Source organism: Erinaceus europaeus, chromosome 12 (genome assembly GCF_950295315.1).
Source record: "Erinaceus europaeus chromosome 12, mEriEur2.1, whole genome shotgun sequence".
Classification (NCBI taxonomy): Eukaryota; Metazoa; Chordata; class Mammalia; order Eulipotyphla; family Erinaceidae; genus Erinaceus; species Erinaceus europaeus.
This window is the reverse complement of record NC_080173.1, coordinates 92,458,299-92,477,198: the sequence shown is the minus strand read 5'-3', so window position 1 is coordinate 92,477,198 and position 18,900 is coordinate 92,458,299. Positions and strand designations below refer to the sequence as shown.

At 45.0% G+C, this 18,900-nt stretch overlaps 1 protein-coding gene across 4 annotated transcripts in view; it reads right to left on the bottom strand.

The window, feature by feature from the left end:
• Positions 1-2,262: 2,262 nt before the first annotated feature.
• Positions 2,263-18,900, bottom strand: part of LOC103110066 (protoheme IX farnesyltransferase, mitochondrial) — a 131,433-nt gene continuing 114,795 nt past the window's right edge. For all 4 annotated transcript variants that reach the window (XM_007519211.3, XM_060204457.1, XM_060204455.1 and 1 more), the window contains one exon: positions 2,263-4,351. In XM_007519211.3, coding sequence (XP_007519273.2) covers positions 3,945-4,351 — 407 coding nt within the window. In that variant the 3' untranslated portion in view covers positions 2,263-3,944. The remainder of the gene's footprint in view (positions 4,352-18,900) is intronic.

The window sequence follows — 18,900 nt, the reverse complement described above, 5'->3', positions numbered from 1 at the left end:
CCCACTCTAGTACTTTTTTTTTTTTTTTTAAGATATTGTACTTATTTGTTGGGCTGTGATGCGGAGGAGAGATCTGGAGCGGAGAGGGAACACAAATCTTTATTCGCCAGGACACCTCAGAGTGGGGTGAAAGCGCAGTAGTTCAGGCCACGTGGAGCTAGCAAAAATGGCCGCCTCCTGCTACGCGCAACAACCCTTTCGTGTCAGGGTGAAATGCGGGCAAGAGAAGAGAGGCAGAAGCAGAAGGGCTTTTGCGGGAGAAATTCTGGAAGTGACAAGTCAGGATAAGATTGGCTAGGAAACAAGGCACTCCGGGAATAGGGTTTTCTTGCCGGAATTGATAATACCCTGAGGGGGACAATATGGTGGAACAAGGCACTCCAGGAATAGGGTTTTCTTGCGGGAATTGACAGTACCCTGAGGGGACAACATGGTGGATGTGACTGTATCTGCACAATTTCCCAGCACTTATTTATTTTAATGAAAGAGATACAGAGACACCAGAGCTCTGCTTTTTGGTGGTGCTTAAGTGTATGTAGGCCTTTTGCCTAATCATTTTGCTGTCTCCCCAGGCTCCAGGCTTTATTTTGACCAGTTCCTCATACAAGTCAGAAGAAGGTATCTCTTGTACTAAGAGCAGATCATTAGAAGGATGATGTGGGCATTTACCAAAAACCTTTCTTTCTTTCTCTCCAGGGTTACCACTGGGGTTTGGTGCTTGCACTACAAATCCACTGCTCCTGGAGGCTATTTTTTCCCTTTTGTTGCCCTTGTTATCATTGTTGTTATTGATGTCATCGTTGTTGGATAGGACAGAGAGAAATGGAGGGGACAGGAAGACAGAGAGAGGGAGAGAAAGACAGACACCTGCAGACCTGCTTCACCACTTGTGAATCGACCCCCCTGCAGGTGGGAGCCAGGGACTCCAACTGGGATCCTTACGCTGGTCTTTGCACTTTGCGCCACGTGCACTTAGTCCACTGCGCTACCGCACGACACTTAAACCTTTCTTTCTTAGGTAACTCTTGAGTCTATTACAAATCTGCCACTTAAGTTTTTTAAGGTGGGGAGGTGGGTGTCAGGAGACCAGACCCAGGCTATACTGCCAATTCTGATTTCCATCAAGTATTCTGGATTCAGTAATCACTTAATTTTTTAAAGTTTGAGCCCCCCGAACCCCTGAGGTCTTATGTATGTGAGCATGTCTGTGACTCTACAAGAGTTAAGGTAGGCACTACTTCCTAAAGATACTTGACTGAGGAATCTTCAGAGACACGTACTTCTCCCACCAGGGAAATGAGCAGAGTCTATGAATGATGGTCAGAGTTGGAGGTTTGGTTCCTTTCTTTTTAAACCAGAGCACTGCACAACTCTGGTTTACAATAGATCTAAAGGTTGGGCCTAGGGTCTGGGTGGTGGCGGACATTACAGTGTACAAGGGCCGGCGTTCCAGGCCCCAGTTCCCACCTGCAGGAGGAAGCTTCATGAGTGGTAAAGCAGTGTCGCAGGTGCGTCTCTCTCCCTGTCTCCCCCCTCCTCTCAATTTCTGGCTGTCTCTATGCAATAAATAAATAAATAAATTTTTTTTTAAAAGTTGGCCATGGGCATGAAACTTTTTGGGTGTGCAACTATTATGTTATCTCCTTAGTCCAAGGTTGGAACCTATTGACATATGAGATGAAGTGCTCACATCTCCTTAAAGAATAGGCAACTGTCCCAAGATGGGGGATGCCAAGGGGTCATGAGTTCTAATTTCCATGCTGGGCCAACACAGGATGAGAGGGTGGCAGGTCACAGGAGAAAAGGGTGCCCTCAGGGGCTGTGAGAAGTGGTGGCAGGTCAGTGAGGTGGTTTCACAGGGAAGACTCTTGGACACATGGTGATGTTTAAGCTTCATTTGTATACAGAAAATGCTCCCCTTAGCAGTGTTTTCTAAACAGAAGCGTGGTATCCAAATGCCCAAGGCAGATTTCTTTGGCTATGATTCTGAAGGAGAGAGAAAAAAAACGATCCCAAGAAGAAAGGGGGGTGGGGGTGGGGGAGATGCCGTGAACTCCTGCTGTTCCTCCTCTCCATTTCTTCTGGTTTACAGTTTTTTTTGTGTGTACAGGTATCAAAACATAAGATGTTCAGTCCCACCATCTGAGACAGACATTGGTGTGACTTCTAATCCTCTGCTAATTTCATAGAGTCAGTCGTTGTTACCACTATGACCAGAAACCTTGCAAACTCAACATAAAGGGATTAAATTACAGACACTCCTAATTTTATATATTGGTTTATTGCAGCTGGAAAAGAAAACCAATACTTTTTATTTTTCTTTTACACAAATCTGAGTTCTGCACTCAGTTATAGATGTTCTCTGCAGATACTCCTATGCCATGTTCCACAGAATAGAACCGGGATACAGTCAAGTAGAAATAGGGATCAAATACTATCTACAATTGCTTTTGATTTTTTTTTTTTTTAAAAGAACATATTGCAACAAGTATTTAAATGTTGCTTAACCTCCCACATGGATTCCTGTTGAGCAGCAGAGCTCTTGGGGAATGAGTAAACCACAACCTTCAGGCAAATGGGACTTGACAGTGGACTAGATGGAGGAAATATCAGATGGCAGAGGCCATACCTGGCTACTGTGAAATTAACTCCCACCACGGGAAGCAGTCCCACCAGAAGTCCAGAAGACACCAGGATGAAAATGTTGCTCGCTATAGGAGTAAGAACTCAGAATGGGAACTGTGTGGGTTGGTTAGCTCAGTCCCTCCTTCCCCACCGCCCCTGTGATCTCATTCCTCATATGGTCTTGAAACAGACAAATAAAACAAGGAGGTAAAACAGAGCTGACAGTCTACAAAAGTGACTGAAGAGGAACAGGAATTGGATCAGAGCTGGTGGGGTTTCTGCTATGAGTTTCGTGCTGCCCTTCCAGAAAGAAATGGCTTCTGGCACTTCCTGTCATTTTCAAATGAATTGTAAAGTAGCTCAGCTGGGAGGGTGCCCACTTTGCCACGCCCATGCCCCGGGTTTGAGCTCCTGACACACTGTGTTAACCTAAATACTACAGCCCTGAGGGAAGCTTCGGGACTGTGGTCTTACTGTTTCTATCTGAAAAAGTTGACTTGGAGTGGTAAAGCCCCAGCAATGACAAAAAAACAAAACCAAAAACAAACAAACAAACAAAAAACACTATAAAGATTTCTTTAATTCTTTGCAGTGTTTTTTTTTTTTTTTTTGAAATGCTGATATCTAGTGGTCTTAGAGGACAGGGGCCAACAATGGGACTCCCTAGGCAACCGTTTGGAATTGTCTGCCTGCATGTCCTGCAGCAGCAGCCTTTCCTTGGTATTCTGCCATCATCTGCAAGAGTATGTGCGGTGGAGGAAGCTGGAAGCTGGGGCCCTGACTCACGTTGTGGGAAAGGGGAGGCGGTGGCCACAGCCTGCATATCCTCGGACAGCCTGGGGACAGGCCAGAGCTATCAGAGCAGGGCTCACCTAGTCTTTCCCGTTACTACTCCAGCTCACAGTGTGTGCGTGTACGTGTGCGTGTTGAGAGAAGGTGGAGAATAGCACATGGGAGACGTGCACATGGACAGAAGTAAAACAGTGGGGTGATGTTGAGGGGAGAGAGAGAGAGAGAGAGATAAAGGCTCTCAAAGAGATGAACATTCTCTTTGCACTGATTGAGTCAGCTCATTTCTCATTTTAAAGAGTGTTTTGCTTCTCGTTAAAAAAAAATGTTGATTAGTGAGCACCAGATTATTTTACAATCTTGAAACAAACCCAGTGATTCCTCTTTTCGAGCTCCAGAATTACCAAAATAGGCTTTGCCTACTGATGACAGGAAAAAAAAAAAAGAAAAAAAAAACAAGAAAATTATGCGTCTCCTCAGATGTTGGCTGTTTTTGTTTTTTTTCTTCCTCCTCATGTGCCAGTGTGACTTCAACTCTCAGGTCCTCCTCTGTCACATTCTGTGGGTGGCAACTGCTTGCACGTGAGCATGAGAAGCAGCAGCAGCGGTAAGTGCCAGAGGCTACAGAAGAACAGCTTCCGGGAGCTCTTCCGGTCTGCATCCGTGTAGAACCGGAAGCCGAGGTAGGAAATGTACAGGTTGATGGGGAGGGAGATGACGGGGAAGGTCCATGTGGTGATACCCAGGATGGGGGCTGCCGTGGACAGGGCGACCAAGGCCAGACAGTGGCGCAGGGCGACGCGCCTGCACAGGCCCGGGTGCGTGACTGACATCATGCAGTAGCCGCCTCGGGAATAGTCTTCGCGTAGGCCCCAGCTCAGGGCGTTGAAGTGAGGAAACTGCCAGGAGTAGAGGATTCCTCCCAGAAGAAATGCTCCTGCATGGAGACAGGTTGGGGGGGTGAGGGTGGGGAGAGGGAAGCAAAGGCACGTTATCATCAGAGGTCTTAACCAAGGCAGCGTTTCCTTTGGCTGAGATTTCACTGTCATCTCATCTCAGATGCTGCTCTGCTGGGCTTTCTTCTTATCTTGACCTCCCCAGGTCAGCCTGGTCTTGAGGACTCTCCTTGGTCCTTCAGGCATTCTCAACTGGGGGAGGCCACACTTCCCAAGGAGAGCTGAGCGGCGGTCACCTCTAGCTACCACAGCAAAGGAAGCACTTACACACTTAAGAACACACTGTCCTGAGGAGACATCTGTGCTGTGACTTTCCCCTCTGTTTCCATAGGCTGGGCCACGGGAATGAGGTACACGGAGGCAGGAGGCTACACCAAGCCCACTTGGCCTCCCTGACAAAGTCTTACCCCACCCCACCCTGCTCACTCCCACTCAGGGCGGTGGCAGCTCCCAGCATGGCACTGGCACACAATGAAGCTCCGGGTCCCACAGGCCACCCTGGCTATGCTCTGCCTATGAGCCATGCACCACTGGACTTGCGCAAGGCTTCCAGGGCAGGAGCCAGGCACCTTCCCCTCACAATGTCCACACGGTGTGGTGCGCAGGAGGGATAAAATGGTGTGTGATGAAGAAGCAGTGTGCCATAAAGAAACATGGCCCTGTGGTCCGCGAGGCGGTGCAGTGGATAAAGCACTGGAATCTCAACCATGAGGTTCTGAGTTCAATCCCTGGCAGCACATGTAGCAGGGTGATGTCTGGCTCTTTCTCTATCTTTCTCATGAATAAATAAATTCTTTAAAAAAAAAAAAAAAGAAGAAGAAACACGGGCCAGGGGCTGGGTGGTGGCGCGCCTGGTTGAGCGCACATGTCACAATGCTTAAGGCCCCGGGTTCGAGCCCCCGGTCCCCACCTGCAGGGGGAAAGCTTTGCTAGTGGTGGAGCAGTGTTGCAGGTGTCTCTCTGTCTCTCTCTCTCTGTCACCCCCTTCCCTCTTGATTTCTGGCTGTCTCTATCCAATAAACAAAGATAATACAAAAGAAACATGGGCCCTGGGGAGTCGGGCAGTGGCGCAGCAGGTTAAGCACGCGTGGCGCAAAGCGCAAGGACCGGCTTAAGGATCCCGGATCGAGCCCCCGGCTCCCTACCTGCAGGGGAGTCGCTTCACAAGCGGTGAAGCAGGTCTGCAGGTGTCTGTCTTTCTCTCCCCCTCTCTGTCTTCCCCTCCTCTCTCCATTTCTCTCTGTCCTATCCAACAAAGATTTCATCAATAACAACAATAATAACTACAACAATAGAAACAACAAGGGCAACAATAGGGAAAATTAATAAATATAAAAAATTTTAAAAAAAGAAACATGGGCCCTGCATATAATGACTTGTCTATGGCTGTGAGATTTCAGACATGTCAGTAATACCTTTGAGCACTACTTTGCTCCTGCGTGTGTAAGGAAGACTTCCCTGACCCAGGCCCGTGGGATAAAGGCTGTCATCTGATGAATATCTACTTTGTAATAAAGATTGAAGGAAAGTTGTAATTTTTTTTTAATATAAAACTTAAGCTTTATTTTATTTGATAGAACAGAGAGAATTTGAGAGGGAAGATAGAAAGGGAAAGAGAGACAGAGACACCTGCAGCCCTGCTTCACCGTTCTTGAAGCTTCTCCCCTGCAGGTGGGGACAGGGGCTTCAATCTGGGTCCTTACGCATGGTTAAGACATGCACTTAACCAGGTGTGCCACCACCCAGTCCCCGAAGGCTTTACGTCTGAAGCTGCCTCCATACTCGATGTGTGGCAGGGTACAGTTTTGACAGCCGGGGCTACATTGACTCCTGAGCAAGCAATCTATTACTCACTGATTCATGCAAATAGTATTTAACTGAGCACTAAGCGACAAGCACCATGCTAGACGAGGTGGGGCGGGGCAGGGGGAGGAAGGGTCCTAAGGTAAGTAGATCCATACATCCTCCTGCTGGCAGTGGATTTACTAGAAAGTCAAGAAAATGGGGATTAATCAAGAGCCACAGAAGAGAGCCCATTTCGCTGTTGACGTGCTGTCAAGGGAAGTGCTTGCAATGCGGACAATGACTGCAAGCTGCTGAGTCAGGTCTGAAGAAGCATCACCTGCAGTGAGCTCTGGGGGAGAAGCGACCAAGTCCAATGACATGTTTGCAAAAATCTGACGGCTGCAAGCTTCACAGCAGAGCTGAGGTATGAAGAGACGGTTCGTCAAGAAGGCTCAGCTGGGGGTGACTGCACATGACGTGGATGCCATCGAGCTGGCTGCTTTTCTGCCTGCCCTGTGTGTCGGAGCCCCTGTGGGGGCTCCCTACCATATCATCAAGGGGAAGGCCAGACTGGGTGGGGCATCTTGTCCACAGGAAGACTTGCACTACCGTTGCCTTCACACAAGTTGACAAAGGAGCTGTGGCTAAATTGGTGGAAGCTATTAGGACCAATTACAATGATAGATGTGATGAGATCCGCCTCTGTCACTGGGGAGGAAACGTGCTGGGTCCCAAATCAGCTGCTCAACTGCCAAGCTGGAAAAGGCAAAGGCTAAAGAACTTGCCACCAGACAACTGGGCTAAGTGTACACGGCTGTGTCTTCTGTACATAAAAATAAAAAACTTAGCGAGACGGTTCGTATATCTGTTCAGATTCAGAGCTGTATACTACTGAAAGTCAGTTTTACTGTGTCATGATTAAACATAAATGACATAAACAGGAACTCTGACTAGAGTGCAGAGCACAGTGGAGGTGACTGTTTAGGGTCAAGCTGGAGGGATGACGGGGTGCCAAGACCCCAGGCCCTGTAGGCTGTGTGAAGAACCGGCTCTGTTTGAAAAGCAACAGGAAGATGGGAGGGATCCTTCCAGCCTTTAGGCTCATGAGTCCTCAACAACCTGTTCTGCTTTATATGTTAACTCTTTTTCAGCCACCAGGCTCCAGATGCTACTACGATGCCAACTGGACTTCCCTAGGTAGACGAGCACACCAACGTGTCCTGGAGCCCCGCTTCCTCAGAGCCCCGCCCCACTAGGGAAAGAGAGAGACAGGCTGGGAGTATGAATCCACCTGTCAATACCCATGTTCAGTGGGGGAAGCAACTACAGAAGCCAGACCTTCCACCTTTTGCATCCCATAATGTCCCTTGGTCCATACTCCCAGAGGGATAAAGAATAGGAAAACTATCAGGGATGGGATACAGAGTTCTGGTGGTGGGAATTGTGTGGAGTTGTACCCCTCTTACCCTATGGTTTTTGCCAGTGTTTCCTTTTTTATAAATAAAAATTAAAAATCAAAAAGACATGAAGGATCTTAACATTGTGTGTGTGTGTGTGTGTGTGTGTGTGTGTGTGTGTGTGACTGTGACTGTTGTGGGTAGGGACTAAGGACAAGGCCATTGGTGCTACTTGATCTGATTTGTGAAAGAACACTGGAGTGACCCAAAGTAGGTATGGAAAGACCACTTCAGGAGACTGAAGGTGGCAACAGTGAAGACTAGCGTGCTGACAGCGGGGATGGGAAGAAGATAACTTGAGAGGGCTTTAGGAGGCAAAACTTATCTAATCTGAGTGTAGAGTAAATAAGTAAAAGAGTGAGCTTGTCCAAGAGCAGGTTCTGGGTTTAAAGGTCTATTGAGACGACGTTCACAGTGATGACAAAGGGGTCAGTCAGGCAGCTTACCAGCCTGATCCTGGCTGTGTTCAATTGGACATGCCTCAGGGCTACACAGGGGGCACAGGGTGGTTGTGCGGAGGGCTCTTCTCCAGCTAAGATGTGTGTCTGCTGTTGAGTTAAGTAGTGGTGCCCGACCATTAATTAGCTGCTTCTGTGTATCTTACTTGAACGTGAATTTCTTAAGGACACAGTATTTTCTTTTATAGTTTCAAATTCTAGAATGTAGAAAGCATTCTATACCACTGTAGTAAAAGGTATTCTAGGGGCCAGGTGGTGGCGCAGTTGGTTCAGCACACGCATTACAGAGTGAAAGGACCTGGGTTCAAGCTCCCCTGGTCCCCACTGGCAGGAGGGAAGCTTCACAAGCAGTGAAGCAGGGCTGCAGGGGTCTCTCTGTTTCTTCCCTCTCTGTTTCCCATTCACCTCTCGATTTTTCTCTGTTTCTATCCAATAATAAATAAATTAAAAAAAATAATAAAAGGTCTTCAAACATACTAAATGGAAGGCAATACATAAAAGAATTACTTTAACAGAAAGGACCCTGCAATCACACACTTACTTGTGAATCAGTGAGAAACTGGTAGGACCCCCTGCTTTGTCAGTCTCAGGACTGTCTCCAGCCCTGATCAGAGAATTGAGAGCTTATAAACCTGCTATGTTCTCTACCCTGGGAAACGAAAACCTGCCTAGGAGTACTTGTGCATCTGTCATTACAGTCCTGCTGTAGGTAATGAGACTCTCTTAAGCCCTTCAGCAGTGAGAATGTCCAGAAAGAGAAGGGGAGTTAGTGCTAACACAGAATTCACTAGGAGTGGAAGTAGTTTAAAATACAGAATAATTCAGAAAGTACGTCTGGGACTCTACAGGTGTCTTAAGAACCTTTTTGTGCATATACCAATGAGGGTCAGAAGGAATGAGTCTCTCTTAACCTCTTATCTGTATTCCTCAACAGTATGGACTTGAGCAGGAGAACAGGGATAGGCTTTGTAAGTCATCTAAAATACAATGATGATTTCTATTCATGTTGTACTGGGCAAAATAAATAAATAAATAAATAAATATAAAATAAATGGTGCATTTCTGAGTTAAGCTTATCAGGCAGTTATGGCTTATCAAGCAGAATCTGTCTGCATATAGCCGATTTAAAGGAGGTGGGAGCCCTTCATACCACAGTTTCCTGAAGGTTCCACAAGTTAATCAATTCCTTTCCAGCCTCCAACTATTGGGAGAAAACCAAGATGTGATTTTAGTGTTTCTATTTTAGGAGGGGTAGCTGTCAAAGCCCCTATATTGATTTTTTTTTCACCCATTGACACATTTTAACTTTGCCTACATCTGTAATATCCATAAATGTAGACACATTCACACATAGATAATATCTTGGCATCTTAGTTTGCAGAAACACACTTGAACTTGAAGTGTTAGTCGTAACGGGAGCAGTCAGTAGATGCTGAATTTATTCACCTGGCAGACAAATGACAGGTGGTTTACCAAAAACAACGTACAAATCTGGCTGCTAGAAAGTAACAGCGACTCAGGTCTAGAGAGAGACTGACATGAAGCCAACGGTGACAAGCTCTATTTTAGAAATCCACAGAAGGTGATATTATCAGGGTGACTTGGGGGGTCTGCTCAGTGAGGGTCATCCCAAAGGTTTTGATGAGCACAGGGAACAGCTAATTGAAAGTCGAGCTCTATCAGGTCCCACAAAGGGTCGCTTTGGTTATGTTTCTAGAACAGCGGGGAGGCTGCAGTGAGGAAAAAGGCTTACAAGATGGAGATGGGCCGTGTAGGCATCTGTTAACCAGATTAGGAATGGGATCTTGCCCCAGAGCAGAGGGTGACTGTGGGTTGGTGGTAACACATGAAGAGATAGGTAGTCAAGGGGCCACTGGGAAGACACATAGGTGAGTGAGTTTATGGCAGGTACTAAGAGATCTGCCACTGGCCATCTTAAGTTTGAAGTGCCTCTCAGACACCCTATTTTTTTTTTTTTTTAAAGATATACTTATTACTGGGGGTGGGGAGAGAAGGGACAAGAACACTGCTTAGCTCTGGTATAAGGTGATGTCAGAGATGGGTCCTGTGGTCTCTGGGGCCCTAGTTGGAACTCGAACGGACTAAGCTCTCTCCTGAGAGTTGGATTCCTCATACCACACATGCCAAAGTGATGCTCTGGTGTTCCCTCTCTCTCTCTCTCTCTCTCTCTCTCTCTCTCTCTCTCTCTCCACCTTCTCATGAATAAATAGAACTTAGAAACTCCTTCCTGCAGGTAGAATTACTATTTTCTTTCAGCTGAGAAACAGTGATTGATTTCTTCTGAGATATTCAGATCTGACACAGATAACAGTACCCTGTTTTAAAAAGTTCCTATCACATGTTGGCTCAAACAAGTACCCATATACTCTCTAGAGCTGAGCGAGGGGGAGACTTAATGGAAAGAGAAACTGCAGAAGCATTTCCCAGTTTATTAAGAATCCAGGTACTTAAAAAAAAAAAAAAAAAGATTTCCACTACAAACAAATGGAGAATTCTTTTTCCTTGGCAGTGAATTCCCTTAATTCTTGGGAGTGGAATCAGAAGGGAGAAGACAGACCACCCAGGCACAACTGAAATAGTAAGCAGGTGACAGGAGATTTTGATTAAGAGAAAAAGGGGCGGTGGTGGGGGAAATCTCTGGATGTAAAATGTCTAGAAAAAGATAATGTTGCTGATTCTAAAGAGCTGGGTTCCTCTGAAGCTTCTGAGCAGAATGCACACGGAACAGCTCAACCCTTACTCTGAGAATCTGGTTTGCAGTCACGACAGACACCAGCACACAGGGATGCTGAACAGACCAAATGGTGTCCTCTATCAGTGATATCTTAGAAAGAGAATTTCTGCTAATGAATCGTTGAGAAAGAACAAACTCAGCCAGAAACCCAGACTTGAAAGAGTTAATTCCAGACCCAAATCTGGACTCTTTCTTGTTTTCCTCAGAAGTCCGATTTCTCATGTGCCAAACTGCTGTGTTCTGTTTTGCTCAGTTCACGTTTCCAAGGGATGCTTTTGCTTAAAAATAGCAGTTTTTTTTTTTTTGATAATAATAATTTTTACCCGAGTAGCATTCAGCACTCTGTGTGAGAGGAAATTGAGTATGGGTTTGGCTCATGTCACAAATGAAAGAGCTTTAGAAGTCACAGCATAGCCTACATGGATTGTACTCAGAAAACCACCACCCCCACACAATTCTACTCGATGGCCTGCAACTGCCTCTGCTCATATAAAAGACGTAAAACAAATCACTCTCTTCATCAAGATAAGGTGAACTAGAACAGGAAGACTTGAATTAGTCCGGGGGCTGTGGTGGAACCCACCTTCCTTGGAGGGTAAACACAAAGCCCTCAGTTTACTGATTCAAAGCCCTCTGAGCAGCCCATGTTTTTGTGTATGTGTGTGTATGTGTGTGTTGGGCGGGGGGATCTGCTGTGACAATAGACACTTATTGTGTTATTGTGTGCCTTTTATGTGACAGGCAGTCTGTTCTCAAGGTTCTCTGCTGGAGTCTGGCCAAGGAGGGAGGGAACACAAAAAGGAGACTGTTGTCCTTGAATGTTAACTTAGGTAGAGAGCTGGTGGGAAGCACCCAAGGAGGAAGATTTAAATTCAGCTTTGGAGAGAAAGAGGGAAGGCTTCCTGGAGGAAGTGATTGATAAGGGGACATCTGAAGACGGCCTCTGAGTATGCATTTTCTGTTTCTCTACAATGTATTTTCTCTCTCTCTCTCTTTTCTGTCTAATGTGACAGACTCATTCTGCCTATTCGGTTTAGCTGTATCTGAAAGAAACTCTCTGCTTGCCTCCTTTGACTCACAAGTTCCAATGTTTAAAATATTTAAGGCAAATGTATGATTCTCCAGGGGATGGGGATTTTTTTTTTTTTTTTTTTGAGTTGATGATACCATAACCCCAGCTCCAAACAATTTAGATATCTAGGCCTTACTGAATTCTCTCCAAATACAGAAAATGTACAAGAGTTCATCTCTCACGGCTCCCCACCCCACCCCACATACATATATGCACATGCTTGTGTGTCAACAGATGTGATGGAAGGAACTTTTATCCCAGGGACTCTGAAAATACATGCATTTGAAGAACAAAAAGAGCAACAAAAAGTTCTACTTATTTTATGGAGAGTGAGACCAGAACACTGCTCCGTCACATTTGGTTCCAGGAAGCAAATCAACTGAGCCACCAGCCTGGCTTGGGGGGGGGGGTGCAAAGTAATTTTAAAATCTTTGTAAATATCTATCAGTCATTTTCATACTATACCAATGCGGGGGCGGGGGGGAGGATCATTTCTATTTCTGCTCAGGTCCAGAAAGCCTTTTGCCCATAGCATCTTCCTATTATTTTGTAGGTAAAGCCCAGGCAATTTCAGACAAGTGGCTTTCCAATGGAATGGAGACAAAAATCTTCAAGTTGGGAGTCCTCACTCTTTTTGCGTACTTCTCGAAGAAGAATTCTGCACGGAGTGGAGTTGAATTCAAGCTTTTAGCTTGCTTTGTCCCTTGTGTGCTGGGCTTACATTCAACCACTTCCAACCCCCCCCCCCCCCAGTGAGTCCCCGTTCACTGTCATTTGCTATCCACACATATGGCCTTGAAAAGGACCAAGGAACAGCTCCAGTGAACCCTGGTACTGGCTTGGGAGGTCTTTCCCTCCCCCAGCACAATAGACTCCCTCTGTACGTGACCCTCATTCGCTTATCTCTTCCATGACTGGTTAGGTCTGTGCTTTCAGGGTAACGTGGTTATGTAAACTCAGGGCGAGCTGGGGAAGCCAAGCCAGACCCAAGACTTCATGGTCACAGATTTCAAAGCCGTCCTTTTGAGGAGTAATACAAAGGAGTTTGTGAAACAGATCCGCCTCAACTGTGCAATAGACTTCTATGGTGCTGCAGATAAAAGGCACAGAACGGGGCTAGTTTATCAACTGCACGGGGACAAAAGGGCAGATTAGGAGTCCTTTGGAAACAGAAAATCGAGTGTAGGCAAGACTTACTCTTGAAGAATTCTTGGGGAGTGACTTGGGCATGAAGAAGAGGCAAAACACAGGGAGATGGTGCGGGCAGAGAGTCTCTTCTTCTACCACCCATTTTCCGTGTCACGTCCACGTGGAGTCAAGGTCTTGTCTGACAGGAAAGGGAGCAAAAAGCTTTGACTCTGAGACAAGTACTCCCTTCTAACATTACCCTTGGATAGATTCTCTAAGAAATTCAAATGCTGCTTGTTCCTTAGATGTCACCTAAGGGGTTCTCTTCTTTTGTCCATCTTTGTCACCAAAATATTGATTTGTTCACTAAACAGTACTAGTGGACTGTGTACTCTGTCACTGCTGTCAGAGGGAGTTAGTAGTACCGAGACATTTTTCCCAGCTCCCTTAACAGACTGAGTGAGCAATGGTGAAGAGTAGGAGTGACATGACCAGGCTAGTCACTGCACTGAAGTAGATCAGCTGCCAATCTCTGACCTAGCAACATTATTTCTAGTATGCTCTTTCTCAAACTTTTGTGTCTTTTTGTCTTTCAAGAGAAAAGGTCTCTGAAGACTGGTTTTTGGTTTACTAGTAGTACTATAAGAATGTCCCTAGTCGGCTGTCATTAAAAATATTACTTGTCTTAATCAGAAGCATTATGGCTAGGGGTGGCAAAATCTCAAACAGAATGTCCACAAACACTCGTTTCTGGAGTGTGATTTCAAACTAAGGCAGCACTGTCAAGGGAATTTTTCAAAGTGCTTGTGTTAAACAGTGCTTGGTTCTTAGTAAGTCCTCAACAAATATTTGCTGAATGAATGAGTGCATAAATCCCCTCTATTCCATTCTACTTTTTCATCCTGGTACAAAGGAGGTAAATAAAGTGAAACAGTATTTAACATTTTGTAGTTTACCAGCTGAGGCTAAAAAAAAAAAAAAAAATCCCATTCTCTTTTTGTGAGTAAGATCATCCATTTGCCAAATGTCACTTCCTGATAAGAGGCCATTTCCAAGTCCTCATTTGTGACTGAATGTTGGCTGACATAATTAATGTTTACCACACAACATTTGAATGACAAACCAAAGGCAATTTACAAATCGACTCTACAAGGTGGTCACGGATACCCATCCCAGAAACTCCCAAGACTTGAGATTTATTCAAAGTTAGGAACAAGACAAAAATAGAGCCTTTTTAAGAATTAGGGATGATGGAAAGAGGTGGTCTTGGTGAGGCAATGGGGACTTTAACCTGAAGCCTCAGAGATAAACTAAATAGTCTCTGGAGATAAACATTGCTGAGAGGCCTAATGCATGTGGCTCCAAGCCCAGCCTGGAGCTGGGATGTCTGCTGTTAGGGCACTTATCTCAGCCCTGCTCAAACCCCGCCCGTGACCACCAGGACTCTAGTAGGTCACTCCACTCATCAGAATCTACCTCCCTTCCTCAGACGCCTAGAGACGGAAAGTAGCGTTTCCTTCAGCTGTCCTGAGTTTCACTTGGTAAGCATTTTTAATATTTCCGGTTAACAGCAGACAAGCAATAAGCAAGCAAACCAACAAACAAAAGCAAAGTCATTAGGTTAGGCGGGTGGAAGGAAAAACCCAATCCAGAATCTCCGAGGAAAATGGGCATAGGCAAAATACCATTATAATAATTGCCCCTATTGATAAGACAGCCACGAAGAGAGCTTTCTGGGTTGAGGGCCTGACATTTTACCACACAATGCTCTCTAAAAGAAATTCCGCTGCAAGCTGTTTGCACTTATTTGTGCTGCTATAAAAATGCAAATAAAGACAACAACGAGATACCACTTCACTCCTGTGAGAATGTCATACATCAGAAAAGGTAACAGCAGCAAATGCTGAAGAGGTTGTGGGGTCAAAGAAACCCTCCTACACTGCTGGTGGGAATGTCAATTGGTCCAACCTCTGTGGAAAACAGTCTGCAGAACTCTCAGAAGGCTAGAAATGGACCTACCCTATGATCCTGCAATTCCTCTCCTGGGGATAGAACCTAAGGAACCCAACACACCCATCCAAAAGATCTGTGTACACATATGTTCTTGGCAGCACAATTTGTAGTAGCCAAAAACCTGGAAGCAACCCAGGTGTCCAACAACAGATGAATGACTGAGCAAGTTGTGGTATATATACACAGCGGAATACTACTCAGCTATAAAAAATGATGACTTCACTGTTTTCAGCCAATCTTGGATAGACCTTGAAAAATTCATGTTAAGTGAAATAAGTCAGAAACAGAAAGATGAATATGGGATGATCTCACTCTCAGGCAGAAGTTGAAAAACAAGATCAGAAAAGAAAATACCAGTAGAACTTAAGCTGGAATTGGCATATTGCACCAAAGTAAAAGAATCTGGGGTGGGTGGGTGGGGAAAATACAGATCCAAGAAGGATGACAGAGGACCTAGTGGGGGTTGTATTGTTACATAGAAAACTGGGGAATGTTATGCAAGTACAAACTATTGTATTTACTGTTGAATGTAAAACATTAATTCCCCAATAAAGAAATTAAAAAAAAATCTTTAAATTTCATTAACTCCCCCCCCCCCCAGATTTCTTTGCATCACTTCCCCGATAATGCCTTACATACACTTAATGTTGGAATATTTGGCAACCGATTTTGGGCTAATCACATTGTGTCATCTGTAAAATGAAAAGTGATCGATTCATTCAAGTGAAGACTTATTTATTTTCTGGTTTTTGGTTAGAGACAGAAATATTGAGGGGGAAGGAGGAGACAGGGAAGGAGAAAGAGAGATTCTTGCAGGGCCAGATGGTGGCACACCGGGTTGAGCACATGTTATAATGAGCAAGGACTGGGGTTCGAGTCCCCGATCCCCACCTGCAGGGGAAAAGCTTTGCAAGTGAAGCAGGGCTGCAGGTGTCTCTGTCCCCCTCTCTCTCCCCCTTCCCTCTTGATTTCTGGTTGTCTCTATCCAATAAATAAATAAATAGATTTAAAAAAAACTTGTAAAAAAAGATATTGTATCACTGCTTCACCACTTGTGAAGTGTTCCCCCTGTAGGGAAGGACTGGGGCTTGAACCCGGGTCCTTCTGCACTGCAACATGCGCGCTTTACCAGGTGCGCCACCGCCCAGCTCCTACAAACTAATATTTTAAAACCCTTTGAAGCAGCTTACTGCATTACGTGAAGCAGCACTGTCCATTTGCATAAAGATATATCTGACAAGGTTTTCAGCATATGATTTGGTCAGTGATAAATGAAACTCCCAGGGAGCCATGGATCCCAATGTTATTATGTGTCCCGCAGCATACTAAGTTTTATAGAAAAAGGCCATACAAGATAGCAATTCAAAAACCATCAAAAACGTTTCTTGATGTGGCAATATCAATGTCCCCCACCCCCTCAACTTTCTACCAGGCTTAATTTAGGTAGATAACAAGCCCTTATTTCTTAAGATAAACCTGCATTTTCATCCTCCCACCCAGGACAGTCTGGTTCTTAGCTTCCTTTAATAATGAGTTCGTAGGGAGTCAGGCGGTAGCGCAGCAGGCTAAGCGCAAGGGGCGCAAAGCGCAAGGACTGGCGTAAGGATCCCGGTTCAAGCCCCCAGCTTCCCAGCTGCAGGGGAGTCACTTCACAGGCGGTGAAGCAGGTCTGCAGGTGTCTGTCTTTCTCTCCCCCTCTCTGTCTTCCCCATCTCTCTCCATTTCTCTCTGTCCTATCCAACAACGATGACAACAAGAATAACTACAACAATAAAACAAGGGCAACAAAAGTAATGAGTTCTTATATAGATAGTTAAACTTGGATTATGGAAAAAACTTTTGCGTGATCGGGAGGTGGTGCAGTGGATAAAGCATTGGATTTTCAACCATGAGGTCCCAAGTTCAGTCCCTGGCAGCACATGTTTCAGAGTGATGGTTCTTTCTCTCTCTCTCCTTTCTTGTGAATAAATAAATTCTTAAAAAAACAAACAAACAAAAAAAGCCCTGTTACTCAGGCTCCTGTACCCTGACTAGAAAATTATTTTAAAGAGACCTATTACAGGAGTCAGGTGGTAGTGCAGAGGGTTAAGTGCAGGTGGTGTAAAGTGCTTCAAGGACTGGCATAAGGATCCCAAGTTGAGCCCCCGGCTCCCCACCTACAGGGGAATTGCTTCACAATCAGTGAAGCAGGTTTGCAGGTGTCTATCTTTCTCTCCTCCTGTCTCCCCCTCCTCTCAATTTCTCTCTGTCCTATCCAACAACAGCTATAACAAAAATAACAATAACAACCACAACAAGGACAACAAAATGGGAAAAACAGCCTCCAGGAACAGTGGATTCATACTGCTGGAGGCAAAAAAAAAAAAAAAAAAAAAAAAAAGAAGATATGTTCTATTATGTCAGATGTCAGGAAACTGCAAAGGGTTCTGGGCCTCCTGGAAGGACGTAGGATAGATTTCCTTAGAAAAGCAGGTAGTTTTGAGCAGGGCAAACCCATCACTGGAGGACGCAGTCTGGGAGTAACTTTCTCTTTTCTTTTTGTCTATGCTGGGATTTTATTGCCCTAAGGTGTTTTTTTTTTTTTTCTTTTTGTACCCTCTCAGATAGAGACAGGGCCAAGAGAGAGGGAAAGATAACACAGCACTGAAGAAGTTTTCTACAGAGTGGTGTGTGTGGGGGGTCTGAGCTTGAAGCTGGAACATGACAAAGACAAAGCAGGCTCACTGTTTTTCAGCCCATCTTGGATGGAGCTTGAAGAAATCATGGTAAGTGAAATAAGTCAGAAACAGAAAGATGAATATGGGATGATCTCACTCTCAAGCGGATCTTGAAAGACAAGGTCAGAAGAAAAAACACAAGTAGAACCTGAACTGGATTTGGCGTATTGCACCAAAGTGGGGGTTGTATTGTTCTGAGGAAAACTGAGAAATGTTCTGCATGTACAAACTATTGTATTTACTGTCGAATGTAAAACATTAATCCCCCAATAAAGAAATTAAAAAAAAAAAAGACAAAGCAGGCACACTATCCAGGTAAGCTTTCTTGCAGGCCTGGGAATTATTTATTTACTTATTTATTTTTTGTGGTCTTCACTTTGAATGCCTGGACAATCATGAGAGAAGTACGGAGGAGTGAAGGAGTGGAGAAGATAGATGGGCTTGAGGTAAGAGAGAATGTGGGTCAGGGCTGTGGCTCCAGGCTACACTGAGGAAAAATCAGACCAGGAGTTCTGATATACGGATGTGTTCTATAAAATAAATAAATAAATAAAATAAATATTTATTTTATTTTTGAAATTTCTTTTTTGCCTGTGTTTTATTGTTGTAGTTATTACTGTTATTGATGTCATCCTTGTTGGATAGAACAGAGAGAAATGGAGAGAGGAGGGGAGAACAGACAGGAGGAGAGAGAGACACCTGCAGACCTGCTTTACTGCTTGTGAAGCAACTCCCCTGCAGGTGGGGAGCCAGGGGCTCAAACTGGGATCCTGATGCCGGTCCTTGCGCTTTACCCGCTGCTCTACTGCCCAACTCCCCTACTTTTGAAATTTTTTTAAATGACCTTTATTTATTGGATAGAGAGACAACTACAAATCAAGAGGGAGAGGGGTGACAGAGAGGAAGAGAGACAGAGAGACACATTCAACAAAGCTTTCCCACTTCAGGTAGGGACCAGGGGCCTGAACCCAAGTCCTTATGCACTCAGCTAGGTATGTATACCACCACCCAGTAACCCAGATTTATTTACTTATTAATGAGTGAAAAAAAAGTTAGAAGAAAAGAGAGAAGCAGAAGACCACTCAGGCATATATGACGTTAGGGGTCAAACTAGGGATCTTAAGCAGCAAGTCTGGTGTTCTTAC